Below are 26,854 nucleotides of genomic sequence, written 5' to 3' on the forward strand. Positions count from 1 at the left end.
GGCTTCCAGGGCTTTGCCAAAAGCTCAGATGTGTGGCCTTCCGGCCAAATGTCTGCAATTTCAGACCATTGGAGAGATCACTGTATCCCTGGGGGCTACAGCTTTCTGTAAGTTAGCTGTGGCTGAAGCAAGAAAGAAGACATATGAAGATTTCTACAGAAATTACGATTCCATGACAGATTTTGAGGAGATGAAGAAGGCTAGTATCTTTCAGAGTGCAAAGTGATTTTGGAATGTAAAAAATTTCTTTGGGGTAAATTCCATGGAAGTTTGTCACTGACCTATGTTCCTGAACTATGAAATGTATGTGGGCTATGAAATAGTTTGTCTTGGTGAATAAACCATTAACAGATACTATAGAAAAATAAAACCTATCATTTGACCCCCACTTCCTCACAAAGTGCAGCAGGACTCGCCTGTGGAGGAGACCTCCTCCTCCCTCCGCCCTCAGCTCTGAAAGAAGCCTCGGATGGGCGTGGTCTCCCTATTCTTCAGACTCAAAGGCAGAGAACACCAAGAAATCTACCTGGGGCCTCCAGACCCAGACACCTCTCTGACTCCTTCCTCTTCATCTGATTCCTCACCACAGTCAGGTGGTGGTGTCTGAAGGCAAGAGGCCACAGTTCCCACCTGCTCCCTGGTTCCCAGTTGAGTCTTCTCTGCACTAGACCCGCCCTCATCTAACCTTCTCTGGAGGGGCCTGAGGAAACAGGTCAGGTCAGACCAAGTGGCTCAACTATGCCCATGCCATTGGCTGCCTCTGGCAAAAATAGAGTGACCCAGGCCATCCCTCAATCTCCAATAGCACCTAAGGACACAGCAGGACCTCAGTCTAGGTCCTTCTAGTTCAGCTGCCACAAACTTTATATTTTTAGGTGGCATCTATCACCTCCCAGTCTGGGATTTTTCCAACTGCCTGTGATTTTGGGGGCGTACGCCGGGCGGGGGCGGGGGGGGCGTCTGGTAAAAAACCACACACGTACATTTCAGGTAATTGTAGATACATCTAAAGTTGTAAGACATTAATAGAGATCCCCTTGTACACTTTCTTAGTTTTTCCCAATACTGCAACTTTCCCAACTTCTGCAAACTATAGTATGACAACCAGTATACTGACATTGATAAAATTTACCAATCTTATTCAGATTTCTCCAGTAAGCGTGTGACATTTCAATTATCCGACCACAAAAGCTCTGACCCAAGCTTACGCACTTAGCAAATACCTGTAACACAGGGGATTTCACCCCGCTGCTCCATCTGTGTCCCCACCCCCAAAGAAGCTCACGGGGAATTGGACATCTAGGGCATACTGTGTGCTACATTTCTTACTCATGCTACCGGTTCATCTTCAAAGCAGCCTGTTTTATGGACGTTAAGCTTGAGGCGCGGATCGTGCGGGTAGGCCCTGGCTGGGCTGGAGCTAACCCAGCCTGCCTCCTCTGTCTTCCGCGCACGGCCAGGAGGCAGGAAGGACGCAACGCACTAACCCAGGCCTTGTGGGCCCGGTGCAAGGTCCCGCCTGAGAAACGTGCGCTAGTCGCCAGAGGTCTCGGCTAAACGTTAGAGTGGAGCTTGGCTCTATACCTGGGCTACAACGAGAGAGGGAGCGAGATCAACAACCCTCATCGGGTAACCTGAGGCTCAATGGTGGGGGCTCTGCTGGGGTCCGCCCCGGGGCACGCCGGGAAACCGCGCATCGCGCCCCCGCCCCACGCTCTTCCCTGCCGCCGCTGCGCAGCCCTCGGCTGCCCCCTGTCGGCGCCGAGTGGACCCTGCAACCCCGGCCTTCCCCGACTTCACGCTGCAGGATTGGCAGCTTCAGAAGTCTCCGGTTTGCCGTCTTCCGCCACCGGATTGGCTGCGCCCCGGAACTGAGGCTCCACCCGTTTCCCCGGGTCCTTTGATCACGCGCCTCCAGGCTCTTCCGGGGCCCCGGAGACGACCGAGGGCGTTCCTGTCCGGGCTGCAGCGGCGGGAGGTAAGGCATGGCCGGGTTGGGTAGGCTGCAGAGTGCTGGCACGGGTCCATGCCTCGGGGTGCCGGGGTTACAGGATGCCGGGGCCCCTCTGCGCCACCCCCAAACCTCTCTCCCATGGCCTCAGCCTCCCAGAGCCCTAGGAACTACCTCCCGCTCGCCGATGCTAGTCCGCATCCTAGGATCGGCCTGACACCCTCCCCACCGCGACCTGTGTTCTCGACTGTGGGACTGTGTGCGTGCGACTAGGCAAGCCCAGTGACCTCGCGAACACCGGGACAGGTAGCTCACACCTTGCCCTCGGATGGAGACTCAGGCGACCCGGGGTCAGGGACCGTAGGGAATCATTGTGCAGCCACCCATGGACAGTTCCCTTGCATCTGTCGATGGAAACTGACCCTCTCCTGTTAGCTCAAGCCAGCAGGGGAGGAACCTGGGCGGAGCCCTGGGTGGGGACCAGAGAAGGTGGTGACTTCACAGATGCAGTCCAATCCTAACCACTTGTATCCATCCAGGCAGGAGACAGATGGGCGACAGGATGTCCAGGCTATAAGTCTGGAGTGACACCAGGGACAAGGAGGGCACATAGGGCCTAGAGCCTGAAGTGTGGGGACTGGATCAGGACTGAGGCAGGCTCCTTCAAATACTCCTACCTCACCCCATAGGCCACCGTGTCGGGCCCTCATATTTTTACCTAATCTGCCTGTTTTGCTTCACTGGATAGGTGCTGGCAGCCTAGTGCCCCAGGAAGTTGGAGTTGGAGCCGGGAACCTGTATCTAACCTTTCCCCAGGAGTGTACATCTGCAAATGTTTGGCCAGCACTTGAGGTGGGCCCCACCCTGGTTTGTGGATAGGGGCTGGGTAGAACTGTCTATGGGTCTGGGCCTCCTGTAGGCACCCTTTATACCTGGGGTTTGCTGAGAGTCACTGGAGGGTTAAACCCAGCATGTTGGCCTGGAGGATTCCTCATCCCAGTTCCTGAGCTAAGTTTTCATGTCACCACCTCTTAGGGAGGGATCCAGAGCCTGGGTGTCACCCTGGGTGAAACTGATAACCTCCTTTCCTCCTCCCCAGGGAGCCCAGCGGAGGCCCCCTCGAGAGGCACTCCTGCCCATGCTGACCGCCCAGCCCTCCGGCTGCTGCCGCCATGAGTAACACCACAGTGCCCAATGCCCCCCAGGCCAGCAGCGACTCCATGGTGGGCTATGTGTTGGGGCCTTTCTTCCTCATCACCTTGGTCGGGGTGGTGGTGGCTGTGGTAAGGAGCCCCCACATTCACACATGTATACCCACACCTTTGCTAAGCAGGGCTGGGTGGGCCTGGTCCCGCCTACACACAGCATCTCAAGCTGTCTTGCTGTTAGGGATGTGGGAGTGGGTGGGCTGTCCTGGGCTCCCAGCCTCCACAGTGCCGTGTCTCTGTTACAGGTAATGTATGTCCAGAAGAAAAAGCGGTGAGTGTCCCTGCCCCTCAGTGCTACCTCCCCCACATTTGGCTTAAATATCTTTTCACAGGATCTGAGTTCTCTGCATATATGTAAGATACCCCTCAGCCATCCTGGTACAAGCCTGGAATCTTCTACACCCCACAGTTAGGCTTTCTTGCCCAGGCTCAGCTTACCCTCTGGGAAAGGTCCTTGTGTTCTGAGCCTGGGGGAGTGCAGACAGGGCCAGAGGGGATGGGCCCCTGGGCTGAACCCCTCCCATTCCCCAGGGTGGACCGGCTTCGCCATCACCTGCTCCCCATGTATAGCTACGACCCCGCCGAGGAGCTACACGAGGCTGAGCAGGAGCTACTCTCTGACGTGGGAGACCCAAAAGTGAGCACTCTGGGACGCAGTCAGCAGAGGGCGGTCCGCTTTTCTCACCCATACTCACTCCTCAAATCAGAGCTGGGTTCTGCCCACAGCCTTTCCCATTCAGGTCTGGGTCTGGAGTAGTGAGGTCCCTTCTCCAAGGCTGTGCAGTGGACTCCCAAAGGCCAGAGCCCAGCTGTTGTCTCCCCGACAGGTGGTGCATGGCTGGCAGAGTGGCTACCAGCATAAGCGGATGCCCTTGCTGGATGTCAAGACCTGACCCCCTTGCCTGGATCTTCAGAGCCCTGGGGTCTTGGAGTGGCCAGTGCCGTGCAGCCTGCTCTCCCTTCTCCCATTAGCCCTTCCCCAGCACCCCCCTTCCCCACCCCCACAGCCTTTCCCATCCTTTGTGGGCTGAGTCTATTGTCCTTCCAGGCACTAACGGGAGATTTTCATTTTGGGGGTAACTAGGGGGACAGAGAGCTTTGCACTTTCTGTGGGCCCCTTTTTTCTTTAGCCCTCCCTGACCTGACTTTGAAGTTCTTTACATGGGAACAAGGCCTGATGTATAGTATTCGGTATATTTTATAAATAAAATGGTTTGTGGTTAGAGGCGTGATTTCTTCATGAGGGACTAAAACCATTTTACCTGAGCTAACTCCCTGCCCCCAGCCTCAAGAGCTGGGCCAGACCTCTCCAAAGCCACCCCCCATGGCCTCCCCGGTCCTTGGTTCCTGCCTCCGCCTGCTCCAGGCACCCACTGCACAGAAAGACTCCAGTCCAGAAAAGGATTTTTTTTTATTCAAGTAACTGCAAATAGGAAACCAGAGGGGGGGCCCCAGGCTGGGACAAATAATGCCACCTCCTCCCCAGCAGAACAGGGGAGAGAAGGTGACCCTACACTCTCGGCCATTAACACAGGCCTCACTCTGCTGCAGCATCCTAGGGGCAGAGCCCCACCTTCCCTGGGACTGGAGTAGTCGGTTCCCAGCCTGCTTTGCCCCTGGCCCCTTCCCAAGAGCATCTTGGAGGGGAGTGTGGGCAGAACAGGAGGCAGTGAGGATGGACATTTGGCGCTGGTAGCAGCAGCAATGACAGATGTCTAAGAATGAAACGTTGAACACAAAACAACACAACTGTCCAGAGGTAGTTTGTGAACAGAGGAAAGATGGAACCAGAACCTTGGGGGACAGGGTGGGGTGGAGCGGGGGTGGGAGTGGGCAAGGCTAGCTCCTTGTTAGTGCCCCATGTGAGGAGAGGGGAAACTCAAGAGGCTGAGTGGAAGCAGACGGGTAGGGGGCTCACACCCCTCCTGCCTTCCTTCTCGTGCCCCAGGGGGGCCTGTCCAACCTAGTGCCGGGACTAGGCAAGGCGAGGAAGAAAGGAGAGTGGGCATCTTGGGGCCCAAAGGCCCTATCCATGGCCACACGTGCTGCTGCCGCCAGTACAGTGGAGTGGGCGTGTCAGAGTGAGACGGGGCTCAGGCCCCTTTAAGGCCAGGGGAGCCCTCCCAGGCTCCCTTAATGGGAAGCCAGAGGTATGAGTGGGGAAGGGACCCCCAAACCAGGGGCCCAGTCAGTAATGCCCCCACCACCAAGGGAGCGGGGACCAAACAGGCGCTAGGTGCGGCTAAGTGGGAAGTCAGCTTTGTCCAGGAGGGCAAGTGAATGAAAGTGGGTGGGCAAAGAAGGGTTGCTGGGAATCGAGACTGAAGGAAAACGGCTCCCCACTCGGGCCACCGGGGCCCCGCAGCGGCTGGTGTGCTGTGTAGTGTGGCGGTGCGGGAGGCGCAGATGGGTGGAGGTGACTGGGGTCTGGAGGCAGGGTGGGGGCAGTGGGAGTGGAGCTGTCCAGTCCCAGAAGGAAACTGCTCCTCCGTGAGGAAGCGGGTGGCACGGCACAGTCACTGCTCCTCCTCTGAGGACTCCTGGGAGATGCCCTCCTCTTCCTCCTTCTCCTGTGTGGTGGGCAGGGCCATCAGCAGTGCCAAGCCTAGGGCTCCTCCCCCCTCCCCCAGCCATGATGGAGAGAGCACAGGCCTGCTGCCCCCACCCTCCCTGGCTCTCCAGAAGGGGGATGAGTCAGGGCTGAGTGTGTGGGTGACTCAGCAACCTCCACAGCCCGGTTTCATTCATAAAAAGGGAAGAATTTAAAGGGAGGGAAAAAAACCACACACATGCCGCTCTCACACAGAGCCATCCTCCCCTGCCCCAGGGCCCATGGTGGGGGTACCGGGTACAGCGCACTGTAGCAGGAAGGAGTGGGGGAGGAAATCGGAAAGGGTGGCTGGAGGGTGCCCAGGGACCAGGTGACCTTGGTGCGCAGGGGCAGCTGCTGAGACCGCAGGCTGACCCCAGGCCAGGGCGGGGAGGAAGGGGAAGTGTGTGCCGCCGAGGCTCACTCACGGGGCGGGAATGTTGGGACACCACACAGGCTTCAGCCCCCGTGCCAGGCACAAACTCCAAAACAACTTGTTTCCTGTTACTCACTCCTGGGGTCCAGCCAGCCCTCCAGCCCCCCTAACCCTGATGGTGGTGGCTCAACCCCTGGGGCCCAGCCCTCCTAAGCCTAGTGGTGGTAGCTCAGCTCGAGGAATGAATGCCTCAGGGAGTTCAGGGAGCAGGTTGGGCATAGGAAAGGTCCAGGAACAGGAAGGCAGAGGCCGCTAACTGCAGGGGAGCCCCCTACAGGCCGCCTCCTGACTGGAGACACCAACTTCCAGTACCAGCTGGGGGGGGCAGAAATGGAAGGTGTCTACCCAGCATACCCAGCAGGACCCCCTCCTGGGGCTGCACTCCTCCCCTCCTCTGGATCAGGATAAAGACAAACCTCACCCCTTCCCAGGTGATGTCCTTTGCCCACTTCTGAATGGGGGACAGATTAGAGGACCTCCAAGACCCCCGCTGAAAGCACAGACACCCTCCACTAGTGAAGGGCAAGAGAGTCAGTCTGGTCTGTACCTGGGACCTCTCACTTCTCATGGATGTAGAGCCCTTTAAAAGCCCCAGGTGAAAGGTGGCAGTCCACCATACCTGGCCTGCAGGTTAGGGGGAACTGCCTCCGTGACAGGTTGTTACCTATTCTTAGCACCCCACTCAGAAGAGCCAAGCCACCCCCCACCTTCACCTACCAGTTTTTTGGGTCTGCCCCTCGGTTTCCTCCCTGGAGTCGTGGTGGTTTTCTAGATGGTCAGAGAAAACATTCACTAAGTCAAACATGCCCCCGACAGTGCCCATCCAGTGATGGGTGAGGAGCAGAGAGGGACAGGGCTGCCTACCTCTGCTCAGGAGTCTCCCCCTGGCCAGGAGGCCCACCCAAGTCCAGCTGGCAATGACTGGCCACCACACTGACCCCCTCAATATACACACACGCCCCCCACTCCCTCCTCCACCCATGACTCAGAGGATATGAGTCGTGTCTTAGAAAAAATAAAATAAAAAACAAAACAACTTCTCTGAAAGCCTGATGCCACCGAGAATCTGGCCTCTCTGCTTATCCCCACTCCCTTAGGATGCAGGGCACCCAGGACAGAAGGTAACATTCTGAGCCCAGTGGCTGCTGGCCCCTTCCTTCTTCCCAGTTATCCCTGCTCCAGACCAGGAATGCTGCAGGACTTCCGACTTCATCTGTCCCACTGTCTGTCCCAGGCAGGAGGACCACAGCCCCAAAGCAAGACCTCAGTCATGACACTGCTTTCCCCGATTAGCAAAGACCCTGCTACCTGCCACCCGCACACCAGGGCAGAGTGAGCAGGCTCCGGATAAGCCAGTCCCTCCCCACACCTCCCTCTTCACGCACCACCGCCACCCGAGCCTTACCCGAGTCTTGGCAGCGCCCTTGTTTTTGCTCCCCTTTGGTCTGCCCCGAGGTCTCTTAGGTGTTGGCACTTCGCTGGGCTCCTTCTGCAGAGACACAGGAGGCAGTCAGACACAGATGCCACCTGCACCACCCCTTTCAGAAGACAGAGCGCCCTCTGTCCCACCCCTACAGGATTTGAGTCAGCAAGCCATCACGCCCACCCAGAAATCCACAATGGCAAGGCGAGTCCTCAGAATTTAGTTCCCAGTTTATTTCTTGCAAAGCCCCTCCCCTTGTTTCCCTGTGACAAGACCCGTGGGAAAGGTGTCATGGGGGCAGGCGGATGGGCAACTCTGCCCCAGTCCCAGCTCTGCCACTGACCCTAAGGTCTTGGGGAAGACACTTAATGCCCGAACATCAGCTTCCTCGTCTGTAAATGGTGACAAGACTTACCTTGCGGGCTGTCATGAAAATTAAATAAGGACGTGTCTAGCCCTGGGGCCAGAATCATTGCCCACCGTCTCAGATAGTAGAAGCTGGACACTTCCAAGAATTTAGGGCAGAAAAAGTGCCTCGGCCTGGAGGGAGCCTCCGGCCTCTAATTGTGAACCGGCCCCTCCAGACTGCCTCCCAGAGAGAAGAAACCCCAGAGGTCTGTGCCGCTGTTGCCACTGAAATTTTAATAAGCCCTAGACAGAATAAAAAGCTGCTGCATTATGCATAGAACCTGGGTGGGAAAGGCACTTCAGCTATGGTTTCCCATGCGCTGTTTCTAACCACGGTCAGTAACCCAACACCCCTTTCTGACCCTCGACCCTACCCCAGTGAACAGGCAGGCGGGGAGGGCCCAGGGAATGAGGAGCGCCCCCCCCACCCCCCCCACACACAGTGGGCTCTGAAACAGGCAGCTGAATGCAGCCACCCAGACGCCTCCCAGCTCATGTCTCCTAAAGGGTCAGGTCAGACCACTGACTGTCCACCTCAGTGATGGAGCAGCCAGGGGCCTGCGGTGTCAAGGGCAAGGATTGACCTCAGTCTCATCTCCTGTTGCCCAGGAAGGGGAAGTAACTGGACTTCACCCACAGCTGCTCCTCCATGAGAGAAGCCAAGATTGCCACCACAGAGCAAGCTGCACCCCCACTGCCCAGGCCTCCTGGGGTGCCCCAGCCTGCAAGGCTGGCCTCCTAACCCCAAGGGAAGACCATTCTACCACCAACTCTCCAACATTTTCAATGTTTTGGCTTCAATTTATTTTTTAAAAATCCTCACTAAAGGCTATGTTCACTGATTTTGAAAAGAGGAAGGGGAAAAGAAAACATCAATGTGAGAGAGAAACATCCATCAGTTGCCTCCTGTACTCGCTTGGACCAGATATCAAACCCGAAACCTTTTGGTATATGGGATGACACTCCCACCAACTGAACCACCCAGCCAGGACTCAATTTACATTTACAGAACCAGGAGCAAAGAGGAAGTGTGTGTGTGGGGGCAGGGGTCAGGGCCACCAGCAGTGAGGCCCATAAACAGGTCCTAGGTATGTTCCTGGCCTGGGATGAGGAGTACAGAAACTGCCATTAAAGATCTAGAAACTTTTAGAATAGCAAATCAACACTGCAATAAGTGTGATGAATCTCAGGATTAAAAAACCTAGGCTTGCCCTGGCTGGTGTGGCTCAGTGGACTGAGTGCCAGCCTACAAAGCAGGGGTTGCCAGTTTGATTCCCAGTCAGGGCACACGCTTGGGTTGTAGGCCAGGTCCCCAGTGGGGGATGCTCAAGAGGCAACCACACATTGGTGTTTCTCTCCCTCTTTCTCCTCCCCTCCCTTCCCCTTTCTTTAAAAATAAATAAATGAAATCTTTTTTAAAAAACCCTAGGCTTATATTTCTTTTCAAGTTTCTAGAGTTCATCTTTACTGTTCTATAAACATACTGGTCCACAATAAACTGGAAATGAAGAGCAGGTGGTCCACCCCAGTGTAAGCACAGGCCTGCGTGAGCTGAGGATTACTTGGGCTTGGACCTTCTGGTGTGGGCTCAATCCCCACTTTTCTCCTGGGGTCTCAGAATTTACCTACAGGGTTCGTGAGCATAAGGTATGCAAGCACATGTGGGAAGGACACATGCAGACAGGAACAACTGTGCACCCCTCCATTCCTGTTTCACAGGCCAAGACACCTGGCACCTCCCTAGCCCAAAGGGATAAACTGAGGCAAAGATCTGGACACCCACCTGACTCCCTACCAGCGCCGTCCCAGGACTCACCGGAGGCTGCTTGCGAGGCCTGCCTCGTCCTCGCTTCTCAGTGCCGTCCTTTTCCTGCTTGGAGGCCAAGGGCTGGCTGGACTTCGAGCTCGACTCGCTCATCTTCCCTTCTCTATGGAGCAGGTGGATGCTGGAGGCAGGAGAAGTGGTTTTAGACAAAACACTTTGTTTCAGCCACTTCCTACCCACCCCTCACCCCTCCCACACTCCAAATGCACTTTAACAAAACTGCCTGCTGGCAGGGGTGCCCCAGACTCCCACCCAGCTGCCACAGGGTGGGGCCGGGCCGTTGGCCCTAATCAGCTCCTTATCTGCTGTTCGGAAGGGCTCTTTGTTGTCCTGCCACCCCACAGGGCCAGGGCCTGAGGCACAGGCAGCCCAGATCTGCCTCTGAGGGTGAGGCTGCCCTGGGCCAAGGTATGGATGAAGCGGGGGTCCTCACACTGTGAGGCAGCCCCCTCTCTCTAGCCGGCAGAATTCTGCCCTTTCACCAAGCCTGGGAAGTACACAGGGAACAAGGGAGGAAAGGTAAGCAGAGAAAATGAACCTGGGCTTCCGGCAACCATGAGCTTCAATCCCTTGCACACCTTGCTGCAAATTCTCAAGGCTCAGAACCAAAAACTACAAAGGCAACCTTAACAATCCACACCAATCACATGTCCAGGATTGGTGCCAGGGCCCCTCGGGTGCCACCTCCTGCTCTCTCTCAGGATAAAGCCTAGGATTCAAAGATGGGGACACAGTTTGGGGAGGGAGAAGATGGCTGAGCTGAGTAAGGTGGGTCCCCTCTCTCTCATTGGGCCCTCCGGAGTCCGATGAGACCTTTCCTTTTAATGCCTTCTTACAGGAGAGGTACCTCCAACTGAGATGGACGCTTCCAGCTGGCCCTCTGGAGCCCTGGCAAGGCTGATCCTAAAAGCTTCTTGGTCCTCTTCTAGTATGTTCCCTCTTCATAAAAGCCTGTTTCAGTTTAATCAGCCCCACTATTGGAGTTGACCTACCCCCTCCCTCCCCCAACAGCAAGGACACCAGTACCCTGTAGTTGGGAGCCTTTTCCAGAGACTTACAAGTGAGGGCCTGGCCCAGTTTCTCAATTGGTTAGAGCATCATCCTGACATATCAAGATTGCAGGTTCGATCCCAGGTTAGGGCACATACAAGCATCAACCAATGAACGCATAAATAAGTGGGTGGAATAACAAGTTGATGTTTATCTCTTCCTTCCTCTCTCTCCAAAATCAATAAATACACTAAAGCAAAACAAAATACCTTTAACACATCCACTTCTGAAAGCCCCTTAGTCTGTAAAATGGGGTAAAGGTAAGATATCTGCCTCGACTACCTTTCCAGACTTTTTCAAAGATCAAACCAAACAGTTTTAAAATGCCTAAACAATGGGCAGTTTTCATTCAAAATGAGAACTAGAACACTTGAAAATGATTTCTTTCCCTCTTTCAGACAATTCCCAATTTTAACCCAATCAAAGGAACAAAAAATATTTTGCACAATTGTGACTTTTGGAGGGCCCAAGGCCCCCTTCCTCAAAGCTTCGGGATGCTCCAGACAGTGGGGCTTTTTCTGGTATTTACTTTATTTTATAATATTTCAGACTTGAAGACCCTTTTAAACAAGGTGGTTGGTGATTTATCCTGCTCTGTCATTAGTGGCTTGGCCTGCTCTGTAATTAAAGGCAGTGATTAGAATCTTCTATTACACCACAGGTCCCCTTTCAAACTAAACATCCAAATTAATCAGCTAAATGAGTACTGACCTCACATGAGGTCTGCTGGAACACCCCTCAGGGAGGGGGTTCTAGTTGGGTGAAGCTGGTCCCTAATCCCAGACAGCCTGGGCACTGCCTGCTGGGATCCTGGTGGGTCTTCCTGGAAGTTCCTATTTCATCTATTACTTCCCCCTCGCCACCTCTTGCTGCTGGGAACCCATGAGTCCACTCACCCACCCCAAATCCAGCACTCCATGAAATGAATGAAGGCCTGAGGCCCTCTCTGGCGAGACCAACAAATGCTGTCTCTTCCACCTGTTTCTAACATCAGAGAGGCCTGGCATGGAGAAGGCACGTTTAAGGCCCAATCTTGTTCCCTTTGTAACACCGTGCGCGTAATGTGTGCTCCACAAATGCTTAAGAGAATTTGCAGGGATAACCCTAGAAAATCATCCGGAAGTTGCCCTGTTTCACAAAAACAGTAGTACGGAGAGCCCTGATAAGTTCGCTGAAGTCACATAGCTATTTGAATAGGACAGAATAGGTTCTTGGCGACCCTCTAGCCCGCCACTTTCCTTATTCGCCCTGACGTTGTTAAGTCTCTGTGATACCCTACTCCACACCCGACCCCCGGGTGACTGTGCAAGTGTCTGCCTTGGCTGTTGTATGCAGGTCTACCGACGGGACGAGGGGCTAAAACGTGCAGGGGGAGGGGCGCAGGCCGCATTAGCAGGCGCGGGAAACCGGTGCACCCCGACCGCATGCACGGCCACGCGGGTGCACCCGGCCCCACTTCCTGCCAGAGGGGGCACCCAAGCCCGCCTTGGGGCAGGAAACCTGGCGCGCGCGGGGGAGAGGAAGAAAGCTACGTCCCTCCGTGCCCTCCCCGCAAAATAAAGCCCCAGGAAAATAAACTGAAACGGGGAGTCAAAGGGACTAGTTCCAACAGAGCCCAGCAAAGCAGAGAAACCAGTTTGTGAGGGTGGAGGGCAGGCCTGGCCCTGGGGGCTGAAGAGGCACGCAGGCAGGGCCAGAGGTGGGGTCGGGGTGAAGCCCCAAACCTAGGCCCACGATTCGGCCTCATCTGCGAGGAGGAACACCAGGTAAAGGCCGAGCGGGAGTAGGGCCTAATTGCGGGGTTCCTGCCCATCCCCCTCACTTCTACAACTTCCCTAGGCTGCGGGGGATGGCCGGCCCCCCACTCTCCCGCTGCGCCGCAGCCTGTTCCTCTCCCCGCCCCCAATACCCAGGGCCCGGGCCCGGGCTCGGGCTCGGGCGGGAGCGGCGGGCGCGAGGTGCATCGGGAACCGCCGGGTGCACAACTCGCGCTCGTTGCAGCCGCGCGCCCCCTCCCCCACCGCGCGCCCTTCCCGGGTCCCCGCCCCCCGCTGGGCGCCCGCGGCGCGGGGGAAGAGGTGCGGGCGCCCTCCCCACGCTTGCGGGCCCCGGCACCCGCCCCCGCGCTGCGCGGCCCTCCTCCGCCCGAGGCTCGCGCAGTCCCGGCCTGGGAATAAAGCTGGAGGCGCGCGCTGCAGCCCCCGGTGGCTTGCAGGCAGGGGGGCGCGGGCGCCCTCCTCCGTCGCGGGGCCCGGGTAAGACTCACCGCGAGCTCGGTCGCCGGCCTGTGGTGCGAGCTCTGGGCTGCTAGGAGCGACGGTGCTGGGCGCTGAGGACCGGCCTGGCTCCGCCGCCGCCGCCGCTGGTAGCAAATGCGGATCTGAAACCGGGAGACAGCAGAGGCGCTCAGAGACTGCCACCGCCGCGTGCTCGCCGCCCAGGCCCCCACGGGGTATTTATGTGTCACATCCAGGAGTGGGAACAAAAATATTCCCCCTCCCCCGAAGGATGGCGAGGGGCAGGAAGCTAGGCACGGCCCGTGCGCGGCCTCAATAAATAAATAATTTAATTAAATGATAGATATTAAAAAAAAAGCCACCGGAGGGGCCGCGAACTCACGCCTTCTTGGAGCCGCGCCAGCGCCAGAAATAGCCCGAGCTCGGAGTCCCAATTAGAGGAGCGCAGCCCCGGCTCAGGGGAGCTTAAAAAGAGCGACCCAGGGGCAGGGGGGACGGGCCCGCCCGCGCCAGCCTTGTCACTGAGGGGGCGGGGACATGCAAATGAGCCCGGGGATTTAAAAGGGCGGCCGCCCGCCAGCCGCCCCGCGGGTGGGTGCTGACTTTGGATAAGATTATGTAGTTGTTGGTGCCAGGGGTTAGTGCTAAGAACCCGAGCGGCCGGCCCACTCCACACTGCCTCATATCGGGAGACCTGAGAAAGGGCACAAGAGGGGTCATCAAGGAGCTTTTCGTGAGGTTGGGGGGTGGGGTGGGGGGCGTCCTTACTGCCTGAACTGGGGGTCCCTAGTAGAATCATTTCCAGGGGTCTTCGGGACATATGGGTCTGACGCTCACGGAGCGCGAGAACGTGGGTAGTTTTGGTGCCGGCGGGGTCCGCGCGGGCGGGAGGGGTGGAGAGAAACGCGCGGGCTGGAGTTCCGCGGCCTACCCGCCGCCCCCTTCGCCCAGATACGCTGCTGGTAATTTCCCCTGGGCAGACAGGTGTCAGCATGTACATTTCAGTGCCAACCTGCGTGTGGCTGATTGGATTGATGAAATTCAGGCCTTGTGAAATTCAAACGTGAAACTTATGAAATCCAGAGTTTTAGTTTATTAATGGTCGCGAGTGAACCATAATTAAGGTGCATCTTTCAAACAAGGCAAACAATTGGCTTGGTGCAGGTAAACCTGAGGGAAGATTCCTTCATACGTTTTCCCGCTTGGTTCCTTGGCCCCATCTGCTGTGACTTTTTAAGTAAAGCGTGAACCGGAGACCGCTTGGAAGCACTTTGAGGGCAGGGACTCAGTCCATGTACGCCATACCCGCCGCGCCGGGCGCACAGGCGCCGGCTCAACAAAGACTTGTTGCACGGCCGGGAAGGAAGCCAAAGTGGGAAGATGGCGGGGAGGGCGGTGGGAGAAGGACGCTGTTAGTGGCGCGCCCTGCAGGCCGGGCCGGGGCCTTACAGAGCGCACCTCCCCACTCCTGATCCCGGAGGCGGCCTTCCACACCTCCCGTGATGCAGGGAATTGCAATGCGACCCGGTGACACACTGTTGTGACTCATGTTCTTCCTCCCTTGTAAGCTGAGGCCTGGGCCCAACCCCCTCCTCTAGGGGCAAGCCGGCGGTGGAGGGGGGACTCCAGGAAAACCCTGAGCGCAGAGTGGAGGCGGGGTGGGGAACCGAGGGGGCCGGGCCTCCTAGTTTCAGGAATGTTTCAGGAATGTTTCCGGTGGGGGTGGGGTACCAAGGCGAGAGAGGGCCCAGCCCCCACCCGGGGCAGCACGTGCTCGCCGGGTGGGGGCGGGGCACCGGGGCGGGAAGGTGCCGGGGGCCGACCGAACCGGTTCAAAGAAGAGGGCGCGGGTCTGAGGCCTGCGGGAGGTAGGGGTGGGCGGGGAGGCCGCCTACCCGCGCTCCCGCTCCCCGCCCATCGCCCAGGTGGAATGCCGCAACAGCGAAGTCCGCAGGCTGCCCCTGGAGGGGAGAGGAAGTCACGGAAGGGCGGCCTGAGGGGAGAGGAGGGTGGAGGGGAACTCGAGGGAGAGGCTGGGGGAAGGGCCGCCTGCCCCTTTGTCTGGAGCTGAGGGTGGGGCGGGGTGCAGGGCGCGCTGCTCCATCTTTGTGCTTTACGTGACCAGCGCGCGCTTAGTAGGCCGCGAGTAGAGTTGGCCTCGTGGCGTGGAGTTGTTAGCTCCCGAACCTTCGCGACGTTGAGTGGAAGAACGATCCTTCAGCCCTCAGGCTACAGGCTCCTGCCATCCACCCGGCCCCCCACGACTGGGCTAGGGATAGCCCTCACAAGAGAGGGGTTCCCCTAGATACAGCCTTAGGCAGGGCCCTCTAGGCTTCTAGGCCAGGCCTGTGGGGCTGGTGGCCAGGTAGGCCTTGTGAGGCCTGTGGCTGCCCCTGAGAGGCAGGTGGGGAGAGAGAGACTTCCATTTCCAGTGGGCTGTGGAAAAACTCGTTCAACTTTTTGGCCCACTTTTCATCAACCGACTTAATGTTATTTTTTTCCCTACTCGTATTTTTCCCTCATACTGATTTCCTCACCTACTTGTTTTTTACCTTGTATTATGTGTATTTTTGTAAGCCACCTCAATCTCTCTGGAAGGAAGCAGATATAAATAAATTTGTAGGCAAATATAGTAATTTGTTCTTCAGGATTACCCACACCTTTGAAACCCAAATAACTCTACCACTGACCCTTGCCTCCATGCTTTCTGGATTGCAAATGCCCCAAAATTACTTTCTTTACTCTTTCAATAATTATTAAGCATAAGGGTGAGGGGTAGAGATTTAAAAAATGAATAAGACATAGTTCTTGCTCCAGTGAATTTCATGTCTAGAGGAATCAGAACAAGGAACACTTTCGTGGAAAACAATTTTTCCACGGACCAGAGCGGGGGATGGTTTAGGGATGATTCAAGCTCACCTCCTGCTGTGTGGCCTGGTTCCTAACAGGTCCAGAGGTTGGGAACCCCTTCATGCCATAAGGCAGAAAGCAAGCATTCATTCATTCATCGATTCAGTATTTACTGAGGGCCTACTATGTACCAAGAACTTTTCCATGCTGTTGGGGTATAACCAGTAAGCAAAGTTCCTTGTGCTCTAGAAACTTAGACTAGGGATCAGGTGCTACAGGAGGAGAGGAGGGAGCTCTGGGCAGTCAAGGAAGTCTCCTAAAGGAGGTGGGCTTGAACAGGCCAAGATGGGATTTGGATAAGTGGGGGACGATGGGGAGCAGGCAGGAAAAAGGAGCTACTTCTAGGCCAGGGACGTAAACCTGGTGGGTGAAGGCCTGAGGGGCCCCAGGGGAACTGGTGGTATCAGAACCAATCTTTGCCACAGGGAGCATTTCCTCACTGTCAGAGTTGAATTACACAGTTTCCACAAGGAAAACCCATTCAACTCAATGACCCCAACAGACACTCAGGAAACAGGGAGTTCAAGTCAACTGTATTTTACAGGACAGCCTAAGGTAAACCTACTCTTACCTGGGCTGTTGAAATTCTTTCTGATGTATGTTAGTTTTTCCCCTGCTCTGCTAAGCGGAGTAGCAAGAGTTAGACAATCTCCCAGTTGCAGGTTGAAATTCTGAGGTCGTGGTAGGCTGGGGTGTCCCTTAGCATTTCCTGGGGATTCATGCCTCCCGTTTCTCCAGTTATATATTTACTAGTCAGTTTACCTCTTGCTTTTGAGTCAACTACAGCTCTTGGGAGAGTCGAGGTTTCCTGAAAGACTCGGGGATAAGGCGTGACAGTCCTGTGTGTCAGTCCCACCTGGAAGGTAGATGGGGAGAGGTGGGCAGAAGAGAAGTAGAAATTGTCTACTGGGGTGTCCAAACCGCGGCTCGCAGGTCGCACGTGGCCCAGGATGGCTATGAATGCGGACCGACACAAAATCGTAAAAATACTTAAAACCTTTTTTTTGCTCATCAGGTTTCGTTAGTGTTTGTGTATTTAATGTGTGGCCCAAGACAACTCTTCTTCCAGTGCAGCCCACAGATGCCAAAGATTGGACACCCCTGGAACCTATGATACAAACCAGGATATGTTTTAAGGTACACCTTTTATTGATGAAAACTGTACGTACAGAAAAGGCATAAATCCTGTGTTCAGCTCAGTGCCTTTTCATAAAGTGAACAAACACCCTTGTGTGGCTAGCACCCATATCAAGAAAAAGAACATTTCCATCCTCCTTTATGTAACTACCATCTCAACTTCATTTTTGTTTGTTTGTTTAAAGATTTTATTTATTTATTTTTAGAAAGAGGGGAAGGGAAGGAGAGAAACATCCCTGTTTGGGCTGCTTCTCAGGCCTCCAAACTGGGACCTGGCCAGCAAACCACGCATGTGCCCTGACCAGGAGTCAAACCAGCGACCTTTCAGTTTGTGGGACAACGCCCAGCTCATGGAGCCACATCAGCCAGGGCACCATCTCGACTTCTAACGGCGCCCTTTAATTCCAACTTTTTTGTGCATTGTGTGGATGGAATCATGTTGCGTACTCTCTTGTGTTAGTCTCCTTTGTTCAGCGTTATGTCGCGATTCATCCATGTTATTGCCCATAGCTGCAGAATGCTCATTCTCTTTGCTGCATGGTTACATGGTGTTAAGTGTATCACAGTTTTTATATACACTCTGTTGTAGGGCATTTGGATAATTTCTGGTTTGGTACTATTACAAGTAGTGCTGCTGTGAATGTCCTGGAATATTTCTTGGTGACATGTACACCAAGCATTTCTGTTGGGTACATACCTAGGAGAGGAATTCCTGGACCATAGGCTATATGTGCTCAGCTATTACAGACAAGCAAGACACTTAAGAGTAAAAGGGGGTACTAGTAGTTATGACCAGACAATGAGCATGAACCTGAGCTGGCCCATTATAACTAGGATTGACCCAGGACCATAACAGCCAACACTGACGCAGGCAAGCTGGGGACAGGGTCACGCCGGTGCACAGTGACTACTCTCCTGGAGAGTCACCCAGCTACTAGTACATCTGCTCACTTGGCAGGACCAGGCCACCAGGCCCTGCTGACCACAAGCTCTGCTGCCAGGAAGTCTGGCAGGCCTAGGGTAGAGGGAGGGCCTCTTCTGCTTCCAACTTTCGAAGGAAAAATTCTCCAATAAATAGGAATGTTCAGGGGGCAGGCACCTTTCTCCCCACTTTCCTGAGCCACCACCCACCATGCATGACCCCAGGATACCATCCATTTTATCAGCCACCTTCTTCAGAGCTGGAACCCAGAAAAGCCCAGCTCCTCTCCAACCTCAGGAAACAATGGAGGGAAAGGAGAGTTGTGAGCACCTACTGACTGCAGATCCCAGAACATCCCTACCAGTTCAGCAAAGCTATCATCCCCATTTATAGGTGTTAAAACTGAGGCTCAGGGAGGTTAGCTTGGGATTCTGCCTCTTTCCCCTCCACTGCTTCTTCTCCTAAGTTGGGTGGGTTTGTTGCCTTCTCCCAGCCTGGCTAACTGGATCCCTCCAGGGACTGAGATGGGCACTGGGGGTGGGACTTAAGTGAGGTAGCTATGTTCCCTGTGCTCAGGGGACTTCACTGGGTGGAGTAGGGAGACAAACAAGTACAGGGTAGTTTCACCAGTGTGGTGCCTGCCTGACAGCAGCTGGGTTGTAGGGAGCAGGGGCCCTGGCTGTGGGCAGAGCATGCAGGGGTGGGGCTGGGACGTAGCAGGCGTTTGACTTGGGGATGGGCTTAGGGCTGTAGCAGACACCATGGGTTGGCATTCAGCACCATTCTCCACACTTACTTGAAGCTGCAGGTTTGAATGTGAATTAGGTCCCACTAAAGAGTGAAATTTGTTGGAAGGAAACCAGGAAAGGGAAATATTGCTGCGTGGGCTGTAGAGGCACGGGGTTTTCTGCAGCACCTCCAGCATCCACTCGCTACCGCTGTAAGGGTTAAGAGTCAGGAATGGTGACAGAAAGAACTCCTGTCCCCATCACAGCTCAGCCATTCAGGCAGGGCCTCCTGATTCCACCCCGCCCCCATCGAGGCAGAGGCAGGCAGACAGTAGTGTTCCCAGCCTACAGCTGGCTCCTCCAGTTTTTCCCAATGGTTTTGTAAGCACCTAATTCTCAGTATTAAATCGTTTTCTGCCTAAAACATAAGGCATGTTCCTCCTCTGCTCAAAATCCTCCAGGGACTCCCATCTCACATGGAGTGGAAACGAGGTCCTCACAAAGGCCCACAAGGCCCTGCAACCCGCCCCTCCCCCACCTCATCTCTACCTGCTGCTCTGCTCCAGCCACACCAGCCTCCCCAGGCGCTACCCAGACCTGGCAGCCACAGGTCTGAGCTCACCTCAGGGCCTTTGTACTTGTCATTCTCTCTGCCTGACGTGCTCTTCACCTAAATATTCTCAGGGTTCGCCCCTCACAGCCTTCACTATTGCCTGTCCACACTATTTAACATTGCACCTCTCCTACCGTGTTTTCCCCCCATAGCACTTGTCAATTTCTAACGTATCATTAACTTTTCTATTGAACTGTTATCAATAAAAGTGATATGCACTGTGTTTTCTCTCCAGTTCTCCCCACTGAAAGGTCAGCTCCTACAGGGTAGGGAACTTTCTCGGTTGGACTCACTGGGGTATCTCTAGGGTCTAGCACAGTGTTCAAGCTCAAAAAACGTGTTGAATGAAGAATGATTGGCCAAAATGATTTCTGTTGTCAGCACAGACCCAGCCACAGGGAGCCGTGCTGGGGACCTGAATTCCAAGGCCGAGAAAAGGGCAGGGAAGCCTGCAGACCACCATAGGAGTGACAGAGTGGCCCGACCTGAGACAGGGGTCTGCACCTTACAGAGACATCTGTGTGTCTCACTAGGTCAGAATCTCTGGGCTGTCATCTCCTGCACTCAGACTCACGTGTAGTGGGTATCACCTGTGGATTTTATAATTTGCCACCGATCAGAGGAAATTGTTTTTTCCCTTGGCCTCAGGTGTAGTTGTCAGGAACTGTCGGCCAGGTGACAACTGTCTTGGCCTTTGGCCGGGGCAGAATGGCTGGCTGGGTTGCTGGTTGGTGACTGGGCAGTGTGGCAGCTCACCAGACTGCACTTTAGGTGAGTGTGAGTAACATTTACGCTTTGCATGGAATAAAATAGTTTCCCTTTGGCCTAAGGAACTATCTGACAACGTGTAGTACAACAGACTCTGCAGATAAAATGCCCCAAACACGTTGCCTCCTCCCACTGAGAAGTGGTGGAAAACACGTGCCCCTTCAAGGTGTGTAGCCGACGAAGGCCTCACCCATGGGAGCCAGTCGAAGGAAGCGTCGGGGCAGTGGCTGTGGGCCTGTGACCCTGTTCTCTGGGGGCTGAGTTTGTCCGTCCAGGCCACAGGCCCCAAGGTGTCACATGGTCCTTGACTTCTGTTCCTCTTGTCCTATTCCTTGCCTGCTTTTCAAGTGGGAATATGTCCTGGCCTGGGGAAGAGATACGGTGACCCCCTGGGGTCTTCAAAAGTGACTGTCCTCCATTACTAGCTGTGGGAGGCCACCTCCTACTCCAAGTCTGTAGTTGCAAGAGTCCTGGCTGGCTCCTTCTGCCTCTGCAGGGGGACGCTGCTCCAACTGGGGAGCTGTGTCCTGAGTCACCCCCTGCTCCCTCCCCTCCAGGTCACCCTGAACCCCCACCCTGAACTTTTCTTGGGGAAGGGAGCTCCATACCAGGAATAGGCAGGAGGGGGTGCTGCCTGCCTGCTCCCAGAGCACATGGGACAGGGGCTGGACCCACAGCCCCAGAGGCTGGGCCAGAGTTCGGGAAGGAAAGGAGGGCAGGGTGGAGGTCGAAGGGCGGGCGGCCTAACTGAGAGAGGGGGGCTAGAGTGCGGGAGGAGCCAACGCCAGGCCGGGGTTGGTGGGACTCCTCCAGAGCTTTGTTTTCTCCTCCCCACTCGGAGCCTCGCACCGGGGCCTAAGGGAGCCTTGGCGCTCAGCAACAGTTTGGTGAATGGATGGATGAAAGAGTGCGAAAGAGGCTTGGGGGGGCGGGGTGCGGGCAGAGAAAGTAGGTGGCTGGGGGGAGGGGAGGGGGAGGAGCGAAGTGGGGGAGGGGAGGTGGCTACTGGCGGGAGAGCAGAGGAGGAAGGAGGCGGGCAGAGCAGGGCGAGCCAGCTGGTCTGGAATCTGGCTAGCTGGAGATGGCGGCTGCGAGGGGCCCAGGCAGCCTTCCTCCCTACCATCCTGGGCTAAACCTCGTTGCTCCCCGTTCACCCAGGCTCCAGGCCTCTCTCCTACCCTGTACAACCTTTGGGGTCGTATGTCCTCCAAGGCCTAGTCCTCAGTGTGAATTGAGTGGACGGCATCTTTGTTTTCTTCCTTGCTTTCTAGGAACTCAGTCACTGAGGGACCGGTGGCCCTCTGGATCTGGAACACCGGAGTGGCCTGGAAGGCTGAGCAGTGTCCGTCTAAGAGCAAACCCAGGCTTGAACATGCTCTCTCCCATCCCCGCCTACGCTGAGGTCTGCATGGCCCCAAATCCAGCTGCTTGGCTCGGGGTAGCCTTGGGGAGGCTGAGTGGGTCTCAGGGGGTAGAGGGGCGAGTGGGTGGGCATAGAAGCCCAGGGGAAAGAAACCCTGGTGGTTGCCAGGGAAGCAGTGGAGATCCATGTGGGCAGTGCCAGGGAGGAGCTCCGACAGTCAGATTTCTGGGTCACCATCCAGGGAGCCCTACCGGTTCCCAGGCTTTCTGGGTGGGGTGCAGTGAGGGCAGGTCTGCCTCCCAAATCCAGACCCTGCTGCCTCCTTTGTCTGGGACCAAAGGACTTGCTCCCACCCGTCGCTCCCACCCTTGGTGGGGCCTTGGTGAGCCCCCATGGAGCCCCCACTGAGGGCCTCATTGTTGGTCCTGAATTCCCCTTGGGCTTGTGGGCCTGCTGGCCTGCTTGCCCCGGAGGTGGGGTGTGTAAAGGCAGGGATGCAGAACTCCTCGCACACTCCTCATGAGGCAACCTCTTGGCTTGGGGTTTCCCTCTCCTCCAGCCCTGAGACTCTGTCCACATTTCCTTAAAAAAAAAGAAAAAGATTTTATTTATTTATTTTTAGAGAGGGAGGAAGGGAAGGAGAGAGTGGGAGCGAAACATCAATGTGTGGTTGCCTCCCGCACGTCCCTTACTGAGGACCTAGCCTGCAACCCAGGCATGTGCCCTGACTGGGAATTGAACCAGTGACCCTTTGGTTCACAGGCCCATGCTCAGTCCACTGAGTCACACAAGCCAGAGATGTCTGCTGTTCCTAAGCATCCCTTTTTCTGGCTATTTTGCCCTTGGTGGGAGAGGTCTTTGGGAGCAGGATGATTTTCATGGGCAGAAATCCTTTTTCTGGTTCCCAAAGAGGAAATTCACCTTCTCAGTACTATGAGGTTGAGACCTGGCGCCCCCACCCACCATGGCAGTGACTTGGTCCCCTAGAAGTAACTCTACAATTTTTTTCCCCCAAGAGTTCAAAATGTGCAATTACATAGTGAATGAAACTGAAATCCAGAGAGGTTAAGTATGTTGCTGGGTGAGAAATGGTTAAAAAATGGAGGGCCTGGGGTTGGGGGGGTGGCTAGGCTGCCATTGGAGGCCATTAAGTGTTAGGGCTGGAGGGGATATGACTCTAAGTTTGGGAAGGTGTGCCCTGGCCACTGCTAGAGACAGCTAGAGGGGGTGGGGACAAAAACAACATTTAATGAGTGAGCATTCCTCCAGTCCCCACAGGAGGAATCGTGTCCCCATTTCAGAGATGGGGAAACCGGGGCTCCGCAAGACCAGGCGACTTGCCAATGCCAGTGGCAGAACCGGAATTCAGTGTCTGTGGTCTCGCTTCTCTGAATTCTGTCCCCCTCCCCTCCCCTCCCCTCCCCACCCAGCTCTCCCCACCCCCTTACCCTGCTCTTGTTTTTTTCTGTTCCACAGCCCCTAGCTGACACCTGGACTCTGCCGCCCCCCAGGGTCACCCAGTGCTGGGCACAGGTGGAGACCATGCACTTGGCTCTCAAACGGAGTGAGTCTGAGTTACATGCTAGAAGCGTGAGATCGTCACCAGATTCCAAAGATTTGTTTCACACACACAAATGTGAAAATACTAATTTTTTTGTATGTTGGTTGTATGTTGAAATGATATTTCAATATATTGGGTTAATTTCCTGTGTTTCTTCTTACCATTTTAATACCACTACTGGAAAATCTAACAGTAGCTATGTGCCTTCTGGTCCATTTCTATTGGATGGTGCTGGTCTAGATTATTTGCTTATTTATTATTTATTGTTGCCCCCACTCCCACCCCACGTCTCTGTTAGAGGGCGGGAGTTGACATAGTATCTCGTTCTCTGCCCTGTCGGTTCACGGCGAATTCCGGGTCTCCGGAGCCCGGCACTGGTGTTTATTGTAGATGCTCAGTAAATACTTGTTTAACTGAGCCCGGCGGTGCGATTGCAGGTCAGTCTCGCAGGGTTAGGAGAGCGTCCCTGTAGGGACCCACGTTGCCCGACTCCTCTACCACCCGCAGGGCTCCACAAGGTGACCTGGTCGGCCCCAGGGAGTCTTTCTTGACACCCTTCCCCCACCCCGTGTGGGAGAAAGGGTCTAGAGTCTGGAGCAGGTGAGCGATGCTGGCTGGGGCACTCGCCAGGCTTTTGGGAAGCTGGGGAGGAGACTGTCCTGTGGACAGACCGGCGAAGCCTGAGATCCCTGGATGCTGGCCCCTCGCCCGGCCTCGCCCGGCCCCGCCTGGCCCGCGGGGAGGGAGTCCCTGCGCGCCGCCTCTGGCAGCCGCGCACCTGGGAGCAGACGTGACGGCAGGGCCGCGGTGGGCTTGGGTGCGTGTTGTCTGTGGGTAGAGTGTGGGGGTGTGTCCGGCCTGGGCTCACACAAGGTCACTGTGTCAAAGGAGCGTTCTGAACACTTTCTCTTTCCCCGCGATTCAATTGCGGCTCCGAAAGCCCCTTCCGTAGGGACTTCCCTCCGCGCCTGACTCACGCTGCCTCATGCGTGTGACTCAGGCTGGGCGCAGCGCCAGCTCCCCGCCCCCCACCCCGGCCACCGAGCTTGCTGCAGGGGCGGAGGGACAGGGGGGGACCGGAGGCGGACATGCAGGGACCGGTGCCGGGGCGGAGATGGGGGGATGTGGAGGCGGAAATGGGGGGATGTGGAGGCGGAGATGGGAGACGAAGGGGCGCAACCTAGAGTTGAGTTGCCGAGAATCTGAGCTCTGGGCAATGGATGACAAGGCAGAGAGCCGCTGTAGGCGAGACTGGAAGAGGGAGACCGGGAAGATGGGAGGAGAGAGAGATGAAGGGGAGAAGGACAGAAAAGGGAGAGGGAGCCAAAAGCCTTCTCAGAGGCCAAGGCAGACAGCAGGTGAGAGGATAGGGCAAGGGACAAGTGAGAGGAAGGGAGGAGAAAGGAGGGAGACAGCAGCCGGTGGGTGCTGCTGCCCCTGAGCCCAGCCAACACCTGGGAGGCTGGGCGAGGGACCACCCTTCTGAGCCCCGCTATCACCCCTAGCCTCACCTTGCCAGCTCTGAGAGAGCAGGCACGTTATTCACGTCTCTGGGCCTCAGTCTTCTCGTCTGCAGAATCAGAGGTGGTTACGGTGGAGAACAGCCCAGTCTCCCTGCGCTTGTTATTCTCCCTTCATCCGTCCACCCCTCACTCACCCCATTTATTCTGCTCTGACCAGTGCAGTGTCTGGAAGGCTGACCGCTTGGCCCTGGGCCCCGGGCCCCCTTGCCAGCTGGCTCTCTGTTGGGCAGTGCCTAGCGTAGGACATCCTAGAAGGGGAGAGAAGTTGGGGTGCTCCTTCCCCTGCTCTGGCCCTGCTTGGCTCCTGAGCTGGCTGCTCTGTGTCCCTTCATGGCTGGGGCTTGGGGCATGTAGCTTCTGCTCCAGCCTTTAGGCCCTAGGAGGTACAGTGACTTACAACCATCGCTGGCCCCTGCGCCCCACCACTCCTCATTGATCCCCTTCACCCCACCCGCCTGCACCCCCATAAAGAGCTCCTGCATTAGAGCTTCTCGAAGGCCCTGGGGTGGGCTCCATTTCCTGCCAGGGCCCCAACTGCCGCACAGCAGGGGGGCACTGAAGGACCCGCCACACAGGCACCCAGTAAATTGCAGCTCTCACTGTCATCCTGCTCCCTCCTTCCGATGGGGGGAGGGGGACAGAGATAATAACCCTCGCCAAAGTGATGTACAACATTAAAAAGCACTTGGATACATATTAGCTCTTTAAATCATTGTTGTGAGTCTGAAGCAGGTGTGGGGTTATTCGCTTCATTTATTGATAGAAGAAAAACATGAGGCTCATGCATTTAAGAAGCAACACAGTGGAATAAGGGTGGTGGCAGTGGACTGTTTCCTGTGGGTGACGGGCCAGATCAGGGAGGGGCAGCTGTGAATAACAACAATAGCAGCTAAGATGTATTAATACTCCCCGAGCACCAGACGGTTCTGATGTACTCTTATTAACTCATTTAATCCTTACAACTCTAGGAGACAGCTGCCATCCTTACTGCCCTTTTACAGTGTAGTATCTGAGGCACAGAAAGGTGGCCTTTTCCATGGCCACGTAGCAGAGCTGGACAGGAAGGCCATTGGTCTGGCTTCAGAACCACCACTGTAACCTCTCCTAGGTGCCTCCATGGGTGCCTTGGGGAGGGGCCAGCAGGGTGAGCACACCTGCATTCCAGGCAGTGTCTTAGAGGGGGAAGAGTTTTGCTATGAGTTTCTGAAGCTGCCACCTGAGCTGTAGCGCCTGGTAGAGGGCGGAAGAAGGACGCAGTGGAATTAACAATGAAGGGAGTAAACAGGAGCTGATACCCGGCACGCACCTGTCAGCTAGGGGCATGGACTTTATTTTGAAGGAAGCCATGGAAGGTTTTTAGCAGGGGTGGGACAGGTTAGCATTTTAGACAGGATTATTTTAAAATGCAAGGGAGACACTGTTTTTCTCCTACCAAACGGCAGAGAGCTTTAAAATGCTCGTTCCCAGAGCCAACAACATGTCAGAGCACTCGGCGCTCTCCCGCAGTGCTAGCGGGGATGGGTCCGTGTGGCCTTTCTGGAGAGCAACTGAGCCCAGTGCAGTAGCAAGGAGGGTGCAGCCCTTCGACCTGCTAATCCCGTTTCTAGGAATCTCTGCTCCGACAGAATTAGAAAAGGGGTCAGAGATTGATGTCCCAGAATCTGAAATTCATTTCACCATTAATAATAGCAGTGACAACAAAAGGAAACAGCGTAAATGTCCAACAGATGGGAATTGCTCCTTTTTAAAGCTCTTTGCAAGTTGATAGAAAAACAGATTCTCCCTTGTATTTTCAAATTAAGATGAAATATCACAAAATGTTTTATAACAATTAATATAATTTTTCAAAGAGTCTTAGAAGTAATAACTGAGTTCATCATGACTGCAAGGTGCAAGACTAACACAAAAAAATCAGTCATATTTTATATGCTAACAATGAACAATTAACAAAGACAATACTATTTGTAATAGCTCCAAAAGGAAAGGAAGAAAAAAATAAACACTTGAGTATAAACTCTAACAAAACATACACAGGGTGTTTATGCTGAAAACAAAATGTTGATGAAAGAAATCAAAGAAAATCTAAATAAATATACTGCATTCATGGATTGGAAGACAACATAGTAAAGATGCAGTTTCTCTCCAAACTAATTGAATTTGTTTTCTGCAGCTGCCATAACAGAGTAGCACAAACTGGGTGG

At 55.1% G+C, this 26,854-nt stretch overlaps 2 protein-coding genes and 1 long non-coding RNA gene across 6 annotated transcripts; 2 read left to right on the forward strand and 1 right to left on the reverse strand.

Moving 5' to 3' along the window:
* Positions 1 to 1,891: 1,891 nt before the first annotated feature.
* On the forward strand, positions 1,892 to 4,382 carry SMIM29 (small integral membrane protein 29). Of its 3 annotated transcripts, none has more exons than XM_045835267.1 (7): positions 1,892 to 1,978; positions 2,103 to 2,257; positions 2,700 to 2,803; positions 3,051 to 3,234; positions 3,405 to 3,430; positions 3,691 to 3,796; positions 3,987 to 4,382. In XM_045835267.1, exons 4-7 carry the CDS (start codon positions 3,124 to 3,126, stop codon positions 4,050 to 4,052), a joined length of 309 nt encoding a protein of 102 aa, XP_045691223.1. In that variant the 5' UTR covers positions 1,892 to 1,978; positions 2,103 to 2,257; positions 2,700 to 2,803; positions 3,051 to 3,123; the 3' UTR covers positions 4,053 to 4,382. The 3 variants fall into 3 exon arrangements, with proteins under 3 accessions (XP_045691223.1, XP_045691244.1, XP_045691234.1); XM_045835288.1 differs by having other exon boundaries at positions 3,051 to 3,174; XM_045835278.1 differs by lacking the exon at positions 2,103 to 2,257 and having other exon boundaries at positions 1,893 to 1,978.
* A 169-nt stretch (positions 4,383 to 4,551) lies between these two features.
* On the reverse strand, positions 4,552 to 13,643 carry HMGA1 (high mobility group AT-hook 1). 2 transcript variants are annotated; one of them, XM_045835644.1, is made up of 6 exons: positions 13,511 to 13,643; positions 13,158 to 13,271; positions 9,833 to 9,962; positions 7,591 to 7,674; positions 6,903 to 6,953; positions 4,552 to 5,729 (listed from the first exon to the last, which is right to left on the reverse strand). In XM_045835644.1, exons 3-6 carry the CDS (start codon positions 9,932 to 9,934, stop codon positions 5,676 to 5,678), a joined length of 291 nt encoding a protein of 96 aa, XP_045691600.1. In that variant the 5' UTR covers positions 9,935 to 9,962; positions 13,158 to 13,271; positions 13,511 to 13,643; the 3' UTR covers positions 4,552 to 5,675. The 2 variants fall into 2 exon arrangements, with proteins under 2 accessions (XP_045691600.1, XP_045691593.1); XM_045835637.1 differs by having other exon boundaries at positions 9,800 to 9,962.
* Positions 12,024 to 23,189, forward strand: LOC123816636. The gene is made up of 4 exons (XR_006785319.1): positions 12,024 to 12,657; positions 17,054 to 17,175; positions 21,478 to 21,608; positions 23,046 to 23,189. It is a non-coding gene; the product is annotated as an uncharacterized LOC123816636 (long non-coding RNA).
* Positions 23,190 to 26,854: the final 3,665 nt, after the last annotated feature.

The sequence above is a fragment of the Phyllostomus hastatus genome, unplaced genomic scaffold (assembly GCF_019186645.2).
Source record: "Phyllostomus hastatus isolate PE091 unplaced genomic scaffold, TTU_PhHast_1.1 phas_contig_1048, whole genome shotgun sequence".
Lineage (NCBI taxonomy): Eukaryota > Metazoa > Chordata > Mammalia > Chiroptera > Phyllostomidae > Phyllostomus > Phyllostomus hastatus.